Source organism: Syngnathoides biaculeatus, chromosome 17 (assembly GCF_019802595.1).
Source record: "Syngnathoides biaculeatus isolate LvHL_M chromosome 17, ASM1980259v1, whole genome shotgun sequence".
Lineage (NCBI taxonomy): Eukaryota > Metazoa > Chordata > Actinopteri > Syngnathiformes > Syngnathidae > Syngnathoides > Syngnathoides biaculeatus.
Genome location: NC_084656.1, coordinates 20,495,540 through 20,511,262, shown reverse-complemented (window position 1 = coordinate 20,511,262; position 15,723 = coordinate 20,495,540). Strand labels below are relative to the sequence as shown.

Below are 15,723 nucleotides of genomic sequence, written 5' to 3'. Positions count from 1 at the left end.
TTAATTTAAAGGATGAAGCACGTAGCTCCCAAAACCGAATCTTGCGGGATTTCCAAATTTAACATGGATTTTGTTTGAGATTGGTGATTATTAATCGCGATGTACAAAAATGAAAATTTAGAGCTCAAGACGGCTTTTAAATTGATATGTAAACTTAAACAAACTATACGTTTATTTCATCAATAGGTAAATGGAAGCAATTAGACTGCCTCGATTTTACCTTTGCAAACAGCACCATCTAGCGACTATAAGCAGTATCGTCCTAGATAAAATTGTTAACTCCGATTTGCGGGATTCTCCCATTTTTTTAAGAAATGAAAATGCCAATTGAACATCAAAATTATAACTTATAGTTATGATTCTAAATAATAAAATTAAAAAAATGTTTTGAAATCTTTCATCACTTAGCGGAAGTGGACCCTTTTCGCGACGGAAGTGGCGTGGTTGTCAACCCGGACGGCGCGACCATGGCCACCGAAGTGCGGCAGGAGCTCGCACAGCTGATGAATTCGTTTGGCTCTCACAAAGATCTTTCGGCCAAGTACGTTGGGTTTACTATAAACGCGTTTTATTTTACGTTTTCCATTTAAAACTCGCTCTAAGACGGAATACGAAGCGCCCAGTTTGACTAAAGCGATGCCGGGGTTACCATGACAGAGCAAGCTAAGCTAACGTTAGCGGCTTTTGATTAGGTATCTAGTTTGGTGTTATTTTTCGAATAACATCTATTTGCCATTAAAACCGGTTTGTTCGTATAGATTTGGTAATTAAAACAATTATTACTCGCGTAGGTATCACACACATTTTCGGATAATTTGCATCTCGTGGTAATAGCTAACAAATATTGCTTTGTGTTGGACTACATACCATAAATCCAAATCATAGTTTAATTATAATTAATTCCATTAGCTCTTCTCAAGGACGTGACGAAGTGCTTGACATGGTTGAAATGCTCTGTCTCCACAAAGATATAGGCAAATCTTGGAAAAGGCTGTTCAGTTCACAGATGCAGATCAACTCGAGTCCTTGAAGGCCTTTGTTGAAGCAAGTATGCAACACTTTCATTCACTTTTAAAGACCTCGATAGTATTGAGTCTTTCTACGTAAAGGTACAGTTTCCTCTCCTGTATTTCTTTTTTTTTTTTTTTTTTTTTTTATTCCCTCATAGTGGTCAATGAAAATGTGAGTCTCGTCATCTCCAGACAGCTGCTTACTGACTTCTGTACGCATCTGCCCAACTTGCCCGACGCCACCGCCAAGGCGGTGTATCACTTCACCTTGGAGAAGATCCAGCCGAGAGTCATTTCCTTCGAGGAGCAGGTAAGCGCTTCAATTAAATCACAACTCTTTCCGCTGTTTGTGAAACAAATACTTATACAATGTTCAATAATGTTAGACATATCATATATGAATAATTCATATTACGCACCTGTGTAACTTCTGTAGGCCTGCAGCTACTGAATATTGTAGTATTTTGGTTTTCTACGGTTCTAAGTGAATAAGTGTATGTGACGTCACGTGACGAAGAAAGCGTAACTGCGATTGGCTGGGTGTTCGGTCCTGACCTGAAATAACCCTACCTGTTGGAAAAAAAGCCAAAAATTTAATTTTTTTTTTTTTTAATAGGAATTAAGTCCTCATTTTTTTGAAATGTGGCTTTTACCCCACAAAAAAAAATCATCTGTACGAGAAAAAATAGTTACAAGCAAAATAAAAATTTTAGCTTTCTTATACTACACGTAAGACAATTTTACAAGAAAGCAGTCGTGGTTCCACTAAGATTAAAGTAGAATTTCACAAGAGAAAAAAAACACCACGTAACAATTATGAAAGTATATAGTTTTACAAAAATAATTTTTCTAAGTAAAAACACAAATACAAAGTTATAATACTACCTGGAAAGAGATCATAGTTGTCAATATTTTTACAAGACTAAAAAGTACCATAATTTCCGGTCAACGGAGCGCACCGGATTATAAAACTAACCCAGTACATTTGTAAAGGAAATACCATTTGGTACATACGTAGGCCTCAGCCGTCTAAAAGCCGCAAGTGCCCACATTGAAACCTGCATTGAAACACGAGATATTTACAAAGACAGATGGTACACAGATAGTTTAAAGCTAGCGCCGCTGTGCTAACGCTAGCATTGCGCAAACAGAGCCGGTAAAAAAAAAACATAACAGTGAAAATCACCGAGACACGGCAGTTATACGCTAGCGTAGCGCTAACAGGGCCAGACCGGTAAAAGTCACTTCCTCGGCACATATATTTCACCAGTCTCACTCTTACCTTTTCAGCTCAAGCGCCCCCTTGCGGCCGTACTTAGCCGCATCGCCGCATAAACCGCGGGGTCGAAAGCCTGTGGGGGAAAAGTCGCGGCTTATAGGCCGGAAATTACGCTACTTCCATAGTTTTAGATACAGAAAAACAGATTGAAAAAAGACCCATTCTTAATACATATCACGGACATAATGTCACCGTCAGAATAAAGTAGTCACAAATTCCTAATTAGCTAATTTTACCTTGTCTCAGCTCCTGCGCGCCGTCCTTCTGGGTGTCTTTTTCAGAGATGCTAACGCTAGCATACCATTAAAAATCACCGAGACACGGCAGTTACACACTAGCGCATCGCTAACAGGGCCGGACCGGTAAAAGTCACTTCCTCGGCAAATATATTCCACCCGTCTCACGCTTGCGTGTTTTTTTTTCCTGGAGCGCCCCCTTGTGGCAGTTAGAAAAAAATGCACAAATTAGCCACACCACCACGTAAACCGCATGGTTGAAAGCACGTGGAAAAAAGTCACGGCTCATAGGCCGGAAATGACGGTACTTCCATAGTTTTCAACTGAAAATTGCGTCAAACGATCGAGTCAATGGATAAAATGGGTCATTTTTATTTTTTTAAAAAAGCAAAAAAACATTCTTAATACACATCATCATCTTCATGGATATAATTGTCACCGTCTTAGTAAAGTAGCCACAAATTCATAATTCGTCCTGTCTTCTTCAGAGATGTTGAAATCTTAAATATGAGAACAGTGTAACAACGATTATATGTCTAAAATGGTTCCCACACTTTCAGCATTTTCTGTCCTTTTTTTCCTCTTATTTTTCTTCTCTTATGTCATGGCCATCTTCCCACACCTTCAAATTATTATTGTGTTATTAACTGTGCGCAGGTGGCCTCCATCCGACAGCACTTAGCAACCATTTACGAAAAGGAGGGCGACTGGAGGAACGCCGCTCAGGTTTTAGTTGGCATCCCTTTGGAAACGGGGCAAAAGTAAGCAAGGAGCGCAAATCTTTTCTCCCTTTGGCGCCTTCCCCGTCTTTTAATGTCTTTGTTTTTTCGGTCCCTTTCAGGCAATATAATGTCGACTACAAGTTAGACACCTACCTGAAAATAGCCCGACTGTACCTTGAGGACGACGACCCGGTGCAGGCCGAGGCCTACATCAACAGAGCCTCGCTGCTTCAAAATGAGTCCTCCAACGAGCAGCTGCAAATACACTACAAGGTGAACAGGCCCGGGTGTCAAAAATTGCGGTCCCGTGTTTGAAATACACGATTCTCTCACGCTCAGGTGTGCTACGCCAGAGTCCTCGACTTCAGGAGGAAGTTCATCGAGGCGGCGCAGCGATACAACGAGCTGTCTTACAAATCCATTGTCCACGAGAGCGAGCGTCTCGAGGCGCTCAAACACGCGCTCAACTGCACCATTCTTGCGTCCGCAGGTACGCGCATTGTTGTGTACTCATTTTTGGGGCATGTGGAAAATAATTCAGTTGTTGCCTCAAAATATCTACATGCAAAATTCAAATTTGTGCTCACAAAATACTAAATCGTGGCCACACTTTAGTTATTACGTGTACACAGAATACGAACTTGTGGGTTGAATGTCACTCCAATCAAAGACCTGGATGTTTGGGTAAGCAAATGGAGCGCACTTTCACTCGAAACCTCAGTAAGTCTGTCTACCTTTCCATTTCTAGAGGTGCGCTTGATTAGCTTACCCAAACGTCCGGAAATGTTTTTCCTCTGATGATTTGCTATTGGGCGGCACGGTGCATCAGCTGGTAAAGCGTTGGCCTCACAGTTTTAAAGTCCTGGGTTCGATCCCGGTCCTGCATGTATGGAGTTTGCAGGTTCTCCCCGTGCCTACGTGGCTTTTCTCCGGGCTCTCCCTTTTCCTCCCACATCCCGAAAAAATGCAACATTAATTGGACACTCTAAATTGCCCCTAGGTGTGATTGTGAGTGCGGCTGTTTGTCTCTATGTGCCCGGCGATTGGCTGGCAACCAGTTCAGGGTGTACCCCGCCTCCTGCCCGTTGACAGCTGGGATAGGCTCCAGCACTCCCCGCGACCCTTGTGAGGATAAGCGGCTAAGAAAATGGAAGGATGGATGGATTTGCTATTGGCGTCACCTTTTTGTATTTTTGTCCAAAGGTGCTTTCGTTTTGGTGCCTAGAAACTAGTTGCCAGGCTGGCCTCTGAAATTTTTGTCAAATCTAGCAACAAAAGTGCTAAATTAGCAACCTGGTTACAACACTGATGGCGGGGAGTGACTTTATCCGTTATCCTTATTTTGCTGACGTACCAGGCCAGCAGCGTTCCCGCATGTTGGCCACCCTCTTTAAGGACGAGCGCTGCCAGCAGCTGGCAGCGTACGGGATTCTAGAAAAGATGTACCTGGACCGCATCATCCGGGGCAACCAGCTGCAGGAGTTTGCCGCCATGCTTATGCCTCACCAGAAGGCCACCACGGCAGACGGTCAGTACCCACAAGCAACTTTAAAATGGAAGTGCGTGAATGGCACAATGTTGATAATATTGTAATTCCAGAAATATTCAAACACCCTTGTAATCTATATCTTATACTAGTTTTATATAGTTATTATACCACAAGGTCGTTTTTATTGAACCAACAAACCAAACGAAATGTTCAACTCAATTTTTGTGACTTGTACATATATGTACCGTAATTTCCGGCCTACAGAGCGCACCTGGTTATGAGGCTCACCCAGTACATTTGTAAAGGAAATACCATTTGGTACATACGTACGCCGCAGCCGTGTAAAAGGCGCAAGTGCCCACATTGAAACCCGAGATATTTACAAAGAAAGACGGTGCACAGAGTTTAACACTAATGCTAGCGCCATGCTAATAGCTAACCAGGCCGGCTAAAAAAAAAAAAAAAAACACATACTGGCAAAAATTACTGAGACACAGCAGTAACACACTCGCCAGCGCTAACAGGGCCGGACCAGTAAAAGTCACTTCCTTGGCACGTATATTCCACTGGTCTTACTCTTACCTTTTCCGCTCGAGTGCCCCCTTGTGGCCGTTAGGAAAAAAAAAGCACAAATTAGCCGCATCGCTGCATAAACCGCAGGGTTGAAAGCGTGTGAAAATGACAAATGCTATAGAAAATGGATGAAGTTATTTCGTATGATTTGTGTCCGAGTGGTTCGTGATTTGAACGTCACATATTTTTGATTAACGGTATCTATGGATTTCTTTGCAGGCTCCAGCATCCTGGACAGAGCTGTAATCGAACACAACCTGCTATCCGCCAGTAAACTCTACAACAACATCACGTTTGAAGAGCTCGGAGCACTTTTGGAAATCCCTCCAGCCAAAGTGAGGAACGCGGATGGACTCAAAAGACGCGTTTTTTTTTTAACCCCTCAGCGGCGACGTGTCGCGACTGTCACTTTGCACTTTAACTGTTGTGTTTGTTGAATTCGATGTCCCGCGCCCATGACAACCTTGACGCGTAATTCCTAAGCAAAGCACAATCACCTGTACCTGATTGCATTTTGTTGTTTTATTACACATTTATAGACTCGTTGTTGACGTTTATCTACAGGCCGAGAAGATTGCATCGCAGATGATCACCGAAGGACGCATGAACGGATTCATCGACCAGATTGATGGCATCGTACACTTTGAGAGTGTGTGGCATTTTTTTTTTTTGGGGGGGGGGTGGGGGCGACTACACTGAAGTCCCATTAATTGAGGCGAATACTTTCTAGATCGCCTGTGATAGGTTTCCCCTTCCCATACACTTGTGACCTGTGTAACAAACGTCTTTAACCAGTTCGCAAATCGATAACCTTAGCTCTTCTCACAAATACAGTAAAGCCTCGGTTCTCGAACGTCCCCGTTTTCAAACGAAAATTTTGAGATTTTTATTTTTTTTTGCTTCTGTTTTCGAATGAACAACAAAACAACAACAAAATCCGGAAATAATGTAATGCACGCGGCGCAAGTAGCTGACCCACCCACGAGGCGTTTTGTTATTGTCAATTCGAACGCCCCCCGAAAAAAAAAAACTTGGAAATCACATAACCCGCGTCCCGGAACCAGCGCACTTTTGTTATTCTGTATAACGCAGACGTGTCCCCGTAGTGACTGTTGTTTTTCTTCTTATCGAGGATTACCGTATTAACCCCCAATCCTGGCTCCAAAGAAGGCAAGTTGCTTGTTTAAAGTTATTCTGCACTTTTGTTAATAAAAGAATTTTACAAGGCTGGGGGCCGAGTCGCTACATATACGGCAAAAAAGCGTACATTTTAAGCAAAAAGTAAATATATTTCTTAAATTATTTTATTATGTAAATTATTTAAACTATACATGTATATCTACTATGCAGTTTATTATCAGGAAAATCAAAAAAAATGCTTTAAAAAGCCCATTTTTTAGGCTTGGAACGCATTATTTCTTTTTGCATTCATTGTAATGGGAAACATCAATTTGGTTTTCGAACAAATCACTTCTCGAACCTCCTGGAACGGATTGTGGTCGAGAACCGAGGCATCACTATGTTTTATTCGTAAAATGCTTGATGAAGCTTCATAAGATATCCACAAGGAGGCGCAAATTCCCCATCCAAAGAGCAATAATATCACGAGTCATTTCCACTCGTACTACCAAAAACATGTAATTACTCTGCTGTATTCCAAAGTTCATGCCACTAGTTACTCCCAGTCATTCCACCGGCGCCCTGAATTGTCCTACCAGTGAGGACAAAGAGCGTACTAATACATTTTTTATTTTTTTTCTTCCCCAGCACGGGAGCCGCTCCCCACGTGGGACAAGCAGATCCAGTCGCTGTGTTTCCAAGTCAACAACCTCCTGGAAAAGATCCGACAGGCGGCTCCCGACTGGGCCGCCCAAGCAATGGAAACCCAGATGAGCCAGTAAATATCGCCCCACCTCGAGGTCCAACCCCCCCCCCCCCCCCGTCTTTAAGTTTTGTCTTCCCGATCAAAAGCATCGTCGCAAGGTGCACCAAAGGAACTCGACCCCCCCCCCCAACCCCCCACCACTCACATCCCATTGGCTGAATATTTCCGAGGGCAACACTTTTATCGCCCGGCGGCCGCAGTGACTCATGTTTTCGTTGACGACACAAGTTCTCTTGTTTAACCGTTGGCGTTTTTTTTTTTTTTTTTTTTTTTTTTTTTTTTTTTTGGGGCTACGTGTCAGACGGCCAACGTGAGGGTAGTGTTGAAATGGAACACAATTAAACATGCGCACGGCTAGCGGCTCAATCTGCTCTTTTTCAACACACGACTGAAAAACTGCTTTCGCCACATGCAATAATCACCCGCTATATACACCGTCATTTCGGGCCCGCAACTTTTTTCACACGCTTTCAACCCTGCGGTTTATGCGGTGATGCGGCTAATTTGGGCATTTTTCCTAACAGTCACAAGGGGGCACTCGAGCGGAAAAGGTAAAAGTGACATCGGTGGAATGTATGTGCCGAGGAAGTGACTTTTACCGGTCGGGTCCTGTTATCGCTGTGCTGGCGTGTTACTGCCATGTCTCAGTAATTTTTGCCAGTATGTTTTTTTTTAACCGGCCCTCTTAGCGCAGCGCGAGCGTTAGTGTTAACGTGGCACTAGCGTTAGCACAGCGCTAGCGTTAGCGTTAAACTCTGTGTACCGTATTTCTTTGTAAATATCTCGTGTTTCAATATGGGCACTTGCGGCTTTTACACGGCTGCGGTGTACGTGTGTACCAAATGGTATTTCCTTTACAAACCTACTGGGTGAGGCTTATAACCAGGTGCGCTCTGTAGGCCGGGAATTACGGTAGTCACGAAAATTTCACCCCCCAAAAAAGCTTTACACGATGGGGGGGGAAAGCAAAAAAAAAAACAATTTTTTTAAATTTTTTTAAATTAGACAGGATTTTAATTATGTGAATTAAAAATTTAAGAAGGTGCCAAATACTTTTATCAAGGCAGAGATAATTTGGAATCCTTGTTTTTGTCTTTACGATACATGTATTTGTAAACATTTAAACACAATTTAGTCTTTAATCAGCAACGTTTATTTTTTTTTTAAGGACTTAAAATTATTCTATTAACCAAATTTACGTGTATTTTTTTTTTTTACAAAATTCAAGACCTTTTTATTAAATTAACAAGAATGTAATTATCAACCGGTTATTTAGTCATGTAAAACGCTGACAAACTAATGAAGAAATAATTGAATGAGACAAATGAATAAAAAAGTAAATACAATGTAATGAACCATTTTTGGGGAATGGGGTAGCCAATTTAATGCAATAACTCTTACAATAATCATATTATAAATGCTGAATGGGCCAGGTTAAAGAAGCTGTAATCTGGCTACCTTCGATTTCTACCCTTTGAACCTATAAACCACTGGTGTCAAACTTGAGGCCCAGGGGCCAAATCTGGCCCGCCACGTGATTTTATGTGGCCCGTGAAGCCAAATCTAGAGTGTCAATTTCCATGCATGCATGTAAAAATCTATACCAAAATTTCAAATTGTCCTATGTCATAAATGATAAAATCGAGATATTACAAACATTTTGGTGTAACCAAACGTAAAATAGTTGAAACACAGATTACCGTTCATTTCTGATTCCGAAACAAGTTCATAAATTGACGATGTAAATATGATGAGATGAGTAAATATTTTTGTTACGCAGTCTGAGGGGAACCGGAACAACAATGTGTCCCGCGAGAAAAATGAGTTTGACACCCCGGCTATATACTGATGGTTTACGCCACAGGTGTCAAATTCGAGACCTGGGGGCCAAATCTGGCTCGCCACATGATCTGATGTGGCCCGCGAAGCCAAATCTAGAGTGTCAATTTCCACCATTCTTGTAAAATCCGTACCAAAATGTAAATATCATGAGATGAGTAAATATTTTTGTTTCACAGTCTGAGGGGAACCGGAACAACAATGTGTCCCGCGAGAAAAATGGGTTTGACACCCCTGATTTACGTCAATGTAAAATGGAACAATCCGTTTGATGTCATGCTTTGATAAACAAAACAAAAAAAATATCTCCACACCCAAAAAAACTACAGTACAGCCACCATTTACCTCCTTTATTGTACCACCATCAATATTATCAATTGTAAAGATGATGAATCAATATCCATCGCTTGTCAGAGACGATAAAACCTGCAACAGATAAAAGGGGGAAAAAGGGTGTAACCAAGATTACCAACAACCGTGACTCGTTTTTTTTTTTTTTTTTCCGAGATAGCGGCTTCCTTATCGCACTAAAACAAGTTCCGCCGATTAGATTTTAGTCCGCCCCCCGCCACCACGCTGATAAAAAAATTACTGTTTAACTCACCGGCGTCAGGAGGGTTCAGAAAATGCCTTGTTCCTTTCGCCGGTCGATGTCCCGTTTCAGCTGGCAGGTGGTGCACACCAGGCAACACGAGTTGGCCATGAAATCGCTACACAGGGAACCCTGAAAAGTCGTCACGGAAGCACACGCAGACACACACACGCGCGCTCGTGGTTGGCTTTGGAGTGACGTAGGGAGGAGAGAACAATGGCCTCGCTGTGTAAAAGACGCAGTCTCATCGCCGCCGAGGAAGTCGGGTTTCAGCCTAACGGCCGACGTTTGTCATGTCGCGATGCTCTCAAATTTTGGCATTGAAAGTCTTGAAAGAAACAAAACTTTTGATTGGAAACGATTTACTCTCGTTTGATTTTTTTGCATTCTTTGAACACGTAAACATTGATGAACTTATAAATGTTGGTCGTCTTGTCATCAATGAAACCAAAAAAATCGGAAATAGTCTTCGAGAAAACTAGTGTCCGCGTGTTTAGAAGGACTTTAGTCTTCGCGGCGTCGGGCTTTTGTGGAAAATGGAGACGTGCGCAAAATGGAAGACAATTTCATCTCAAATGATCCTAACGTGATTTTTGTAATAATTGAAGACAATTTAGTGTTCAGTTAACATACAGTTTCTTTTTTTTTTTTTTCATAAACATTGTAAACATTCAGGCATCCAAAATTCTAATTTGTGGCCACAAAATACTAAATCGTGGCCACACTTTAGGTAATACGTGTGCACAAAATACTAACTTGTGGGTTTAATATCACCCCAATCAAAGACCTGGATGTTTGGGTAAGTAAATGGAGCGCACCTTCACTGGAAACCTCAGTAAGTCTGTCTACCTTTCCATTTCTAGAGGTGCGCTTGATTAGGTTACCTAAATGTCCAGAAATGATTTTCCTCTGAAGATTTGCTATTGCTCAGCCGGTAAAGCCTTGGCCTCACAGTTCTAAGGACCTGGTTTCGATCCCGGCCCCGCCCATGTGGAGTTTGCACGTTCTCCCCCGTGCCTGCGTGGGTTTTCTCCCACAACCCAAAAAGCACCCAACATGAATTGGACACTCTAAATTGCCCGTAGGTGTGATTGTGATTGTGGCTGTTTGTCTCGACGTGCCCTGCGATTGGCTGGCGACCAGTTCAGGGTGTACCCCTGCCGGCTCCTGCCCGTTGACAGCTCCGATAGGCTCCAGCACTCCCCGCGACAATCGTGAGGATAAGCGGTTAGGAAAATGGACGGATTATAAACAAACTTCAATGGAGCAGTTTTTTTCCATAACGCATTGAAGAAAATTTTGACTCCAATATGTTTCTGGGGAAAAAAATGTAATTGAAGAGAATTTCCGTGTGTTAGCCTAACCGATTGTGTGTCTTCAGCGGACCAAAAGTCGGAAGAGTTGTTTGATCTGTGAAAATTTTCAAGGACTTCTGTGCCTTTCTGTGACTCTTCCAGTATCTCTGGAACGCTTCTTCAACCTGCTGATGACCCAGTGACATAATTCAGCGGCCATTTTCGTCTCCGGAACGTCCAGTTTGAAGCCTCAAGAGTCACAGAAAGGCACCGAAATGGAGGTCCTTGGAAATGTATCGGTCCGTTCGTTGTTAATTTTGCCGTTGGGCTCCCTTTAAAAAAAATAATAATAATAATAAATAAATAAAAAGCAACTGCTGAAACGCTGCGAAGTTGGAGACCGTGGCGACGGCGGATCGGGCGCACGCACGTACGTTGATGTTGTATCGGGTCCGGTAGACGCTGCGGATGGCCATGCTCAGGCCGCACAGGCAGCACTCGTCCATGTCGCTGGCAACGGTGCAGCTCAGGCACGGGAAGCACCACAGGCCGTAGCAGCCTGCGGACGGAAGGTGAAGGGGATGGAGATCGCGCCGTGAGGTACGCCTGTACACACTCTCAATGAGATTTGTTTATGAAGCCAAGTATTTTATGCATTTTGGAGATATCTGTGCAGTAGTACAACTTCCACTATCGTACGCTGACATTTCTGCACACTAGTAATGTTAATAGTGAGGAAAAAACTGTGTAGTACTACAAGTGAAACAGTGTTCGACGTTTTATAACGTCACTAATTTGTCTTTCTAGGGAAAGTTCTGGTTGACGGTGATGTCAGCATTTCCCCGTTCTCTGATTGGTCGGTCAGAACAAAATTTTCAAAGATCAAAACACGTCTGTTGCGATCGGCACAGCTCGGCAGGATAAAGATGCAAATCGGGAGAACTCCTCGTAAATACATTTATTAATAATAACAATAATCTCTATCTCTGGTGAGTATGTAACCATTATTTTTATTCGTTTTGTCCAAATACTGAAGACAATCAAGAGTCTTTCATGATTGTGGCATGACGTTTTTAACAAAGCATTTTTTTCAAGTATTTTTATTTTATTTTTTTTATTTATATTATTTCCATTTTTCGTTGTGGCCAAATTATTAGATACCTGCACGTTTCAATAACAACAACAACAAAAAATTAGCCTTTGGTTTTGAGGCCGTATCGCCCAGCTAGTGCCGAGTGATACTAATCATATTTTTTTTATTGGCACATTTTGTTGCCATGTGGGTTATATTGCTTTATGCAATATACTTTGATTTCTTTATCGTTTGCTTTTATTTCTTTATTTTTATTGCCGATTGTAGGTTCAACCGAGTGCGCAAAGAGAACTTTCAAGTTCCACATTCGTCACCGATGTGACATGACAAAGAAACAACGGACCAGATATGCGCGATGATGCAGCAGCTTTTTTTTTAAAAAAATGTAAAAATTAGAGAACTTACATGTTCCACAATCGTCACAGAAGTCGCACAGCCCGGTCTGGAAGTCGGAGGGAGGGTATCTGCCCGGTTGATTGGTCACAGCCATGACGAAGACTGATTTAGATTTACGAGATTAGGTACACAAACATAATTTCTAGCATGTAAATTCATAAATAATGTAGAAATCAAAAAAGTTGAAATTGGAGTTGTGAACACGAGTCCCGATGGTTTGTTTATTTATATGCGCCCTGCGATTGTCTGGCGACCAGTTCAGGGTCTACCCTACTTCTTACCCGCACCCCTTGTGAGGATAAATTACAACATCATCCATCCATTATTTCAGCCGCTTATCCTCATAAGGGTCACGGACGGGAGAGCCGGAGCATAACACAGCTAGTTTCGGGCGAATGGCAGACCAGCGCCCCGGACTGGTCGCCAGTCAATCACTGAGCGGGAATCGACCCCACGCCAGATACGACGCCTTTTTTTGTGCAAATAACTTTGTGGCAGGTGGCACAGTGCCTCAGCTGGTAAAGCGTTGGCCTCGCAGTTCTGAGGTCCCGGGTTCAATCCCAGACCCGCCTGCGTGGAGTTTGCATGTTCTCCTCCGTGCCTGCGTGGGTTTCCTCCGGGTGTGCACTCCGGTTTCCTCCCACATCCCGAAAACACGCAACATTAATTGGACACTCTAAATTGACCGTAGGTGTGATTGCGAGTGCGGCTGTTTGTCTCCATGTGCCCTGCGCTTGCCTGGCGACCAGTTCAGGGTGTACCCCGCCTCCTGCCCTGGGATAGGCTCCAGCACTCCCTGCGACCCTTGTGAGGATAAGCAGCTAAGAAAATGGATGGACGGATAACTTTGTGGCTGCTGATGCCCCAGACAGACAGAAACGTCCCTACAAGATAAATTTTTTTACCTCAATATTTTCCACCCTTATTTATAAGATACTGGTATTAGGAAGGTTTTTTTTTTTTTTTTTTTATGCCTTGGATACCGAGTTTTATTCTATAGTTGTGCATCTTTTATGAACCGAGAATTGGAAAAAAATATAATACAGTATTTCACACAGCGCCGCAAGGTTTAGGCATTTATGAGTAAATATCGAGGATAGTTGGATAATGAGCCACTCTTACCGTGCGATGTGGAGGAAGTGCTGAGGGCGGGCGGGGATGTGCGCGTTACTTAAGCGAGATGGATTTATTATTTTTTTTTTATTGATGGCCACACCCCCTCCATTTTTCTTTCCTCGCTCACGCGCTGCCGCACCTGTTTTCAGCGCACGTTTTCCCCGTTAGAACTACGCAATTTGATCGTGATGGGAATTCGTCGGGTTGGGGGTGGAGGGGGAAAAAAAAAAAACAAATCATGAGGAACTTTGCGTGAAAACCGTGTGGGAAATGTGTCGTTGTTCTTTTGAAGTCACAGGTGTCAAACATAAGGCCCGGGGGCCCACATCTGGCCAGCCATGCCATTTTATATAGCCCGGGAAAGCAAATCAGATATCGAGTGTCGTGATTTTTGCTAAAATGTTTCTTCTTCTTTTCCTTTCGGGTTGTCCCGTTAGGGGTCGCCGTGGCGTGTCATCTTTTTCCATGCATCTTCCTCTCTCACCCGAACTGTCCTCATGTCCTCCCTCACCACATCCATCAACCTTCTCTTTGGTCTTCCTCTCGCTCTCTTCCCCGGTAGCTCCATCCTTACCGTCCTCCTACCAATTTCCTCACTCTCTCGCCTCTGGACATGTCCAAACCATCGAAGTCTGCGCTCTCGAACCTCGTCTCCAAAACATCCAACTTCGGCCGTCCCTCTAATGAGCTCATTTCTAATCCGATCCAAGCGAGAACCTCAACATCTTCATTTCTGCCACCTCCAGGTCTGTTTGCGGTTGTTTCTTCAGTGCCTTCACCGTCTCTAATCCGCACATCGGAGACTCTTCTGCCACATAGAACACCGGACACCTTCCGCCAACTGTTCCGCTCGGACCCGTTTCTTCACTTCCTTCCCGGACTTCCCATTGCTCCGTACTGTAGATCCCAAATTATTATCGCTTCACTCTTCCCCCTCCGCCTTTCTCATTCACGCACAAATATTCCGTTTTGCTTCGGCTACTCTTCATTCCTCTTCTTTCCGGTGCGTGCCTCCATCTTTCTAATTGTTCCTCCACCTGCTCCCTGATTTCACTGCAGATCACAATATCATCTGCGAACATCATGGTCCAAGGGGATTCCAGTCTAACCTCATCTGTCAGCCTATCCATTACGTCCCGCAAACAGGAAGGGGCTCAGCGCGGATCCCTGATGCAGTCCCACCTCCACCTTAAATTCTTCTGACACATCTCCCCGCTGTTCTGCTGCCCTCGTTCATGTCCTGTACTATTCTAACACATTTCTCCGCCACACCAGACTTGCGCATGCAGTACTACAGTTCCTCTCTTCACATTTTTGCTCAAATCTGTACCCGATTTTCAAATATTCATATGTAATAAGCACGTGTTGATGTATTGCAAGCTTTTTTGTTTGTTTGTTTTTTTTCCTCCCTATAACTTGAACAAACAATCATCCTCGACTTCTGGTTTCGAAACGAACGACCCATCAAGCTGTTGTCGATTTTTGATAGTTGAACGAGGTGAATATACGTAATTATGATGCCAATCAAAACGGCCACCCGAGGGTAACGACGAATGCGGCGCGTGACGAGGTTAACCTGTCGAAATGCACCGAGATAAACGGGAAGATTGCCGGAGCGTTATTGCCGCGGTAAAGTTTCGACGGCCGCTATCTCGCCCGACCCAAGTTCACCGCGCGCCTACGGAAAAAGAAACGACTTAGCGCGCGAAAGCGTATTTCCCCTCCCTTATCGACGGGCTGACGGAATATTTTCAAATTCGAGTGAGCGCTTTTAAAAAAAAAAAAAATAATAATAATAATAAAGTAGGGATGAGGAGTTTTTGTTGCCAGACGATCTGCGGGATGAAAGGCAACGTGCGGACGCTGACGGCACCTCCGCCGTTTACTTTTTCATGTCGTTGCCACGCGCAGATAAAGACGCATTGTTCAGAGTCGGCGAAGCAATTCCTCGAAATGAGTTTGTGCTCAACTGGAATGATGTTTTTAAAAAATGCTTCAAAGACTTCTTTTAGTCTTTGATGTTAACAACGTCACGCTCCGATCATTGTCTTCGGCATTTGGACAAAGCGCTGACCTGAGCCCTCTTTTCAGATTCACATTTCAAAAACCCGCGATGGTCTTCAACGATGACAAAAACACGGCGAGGTCCATCAAAGACTAAAATTGTCCTTAATGTTGACAAAAGATGTAAATCACAA

General features: G+C 43.4%; 2 protein-coding genes across 2 annotated transcripts; one reads left to right on the top strand and one right to left on the bottom strand.

Annotated features, from left to right (window-relative positions):
• Positions 1-408: 408 nt before the first annotated feature.
• Positions 409-7,358, top strand: cops4 (COP9 constitutive photomorphogenic homolog subunit 4 (Arabidopsis)). The gene is made up of 10 exons (XM_061801441.1): positions 409-541; positions 969-1,048; positions 1,169-1,320; positions 3,183-3,286; positions 3,367-3,520; positions 3,587-3,737; positions 4,605-4,775; positions 5,529-5,644; positions 5,874-5,958; positions 7,077-7,358. The coding sequence occupies exons 1-10, from the start codon at positions 468-470 to the stop codon at positions 7,208-7,210; spliced, it is 1,221 nt and encodes a 406-aa protein (XP_061657425.1). The 5' UTR covers positions 409-467; the 3' UTR covers positions 7,211-7,358.
• Positions 7,359-7,473: 115 nt separating this feature from the next.
• Positions 7,474-13,561, bottom strand: LOC133490864 (placenta-specific gene 8 protein-like). Its single transcript, XM_061801442.1, has 5 exons — positions 13,532-13,561; positions 12,419-12,511; positions 11,355-11,479; positions 9,638-9,757; positions 7,474-9,459 (listed from the first exon to the last, which is right to left on the bottom strand). Exons 2-4 carry the CDS (start codon positions 12,501-12,503, stop codon positions 9,653-9,655), a joined length of 315 nt encoding a protein of 104 aa, XP_061657426.1. The 5' UTR covers positions 12,504-12,511; positions 13,532-13,561; the 3' UTR covers positions 7,474-9,459; positions 9,638-9,652.
• Between the last annotated feature and the right edge of the window lie 2,162 nt (positions 13,562-15,723).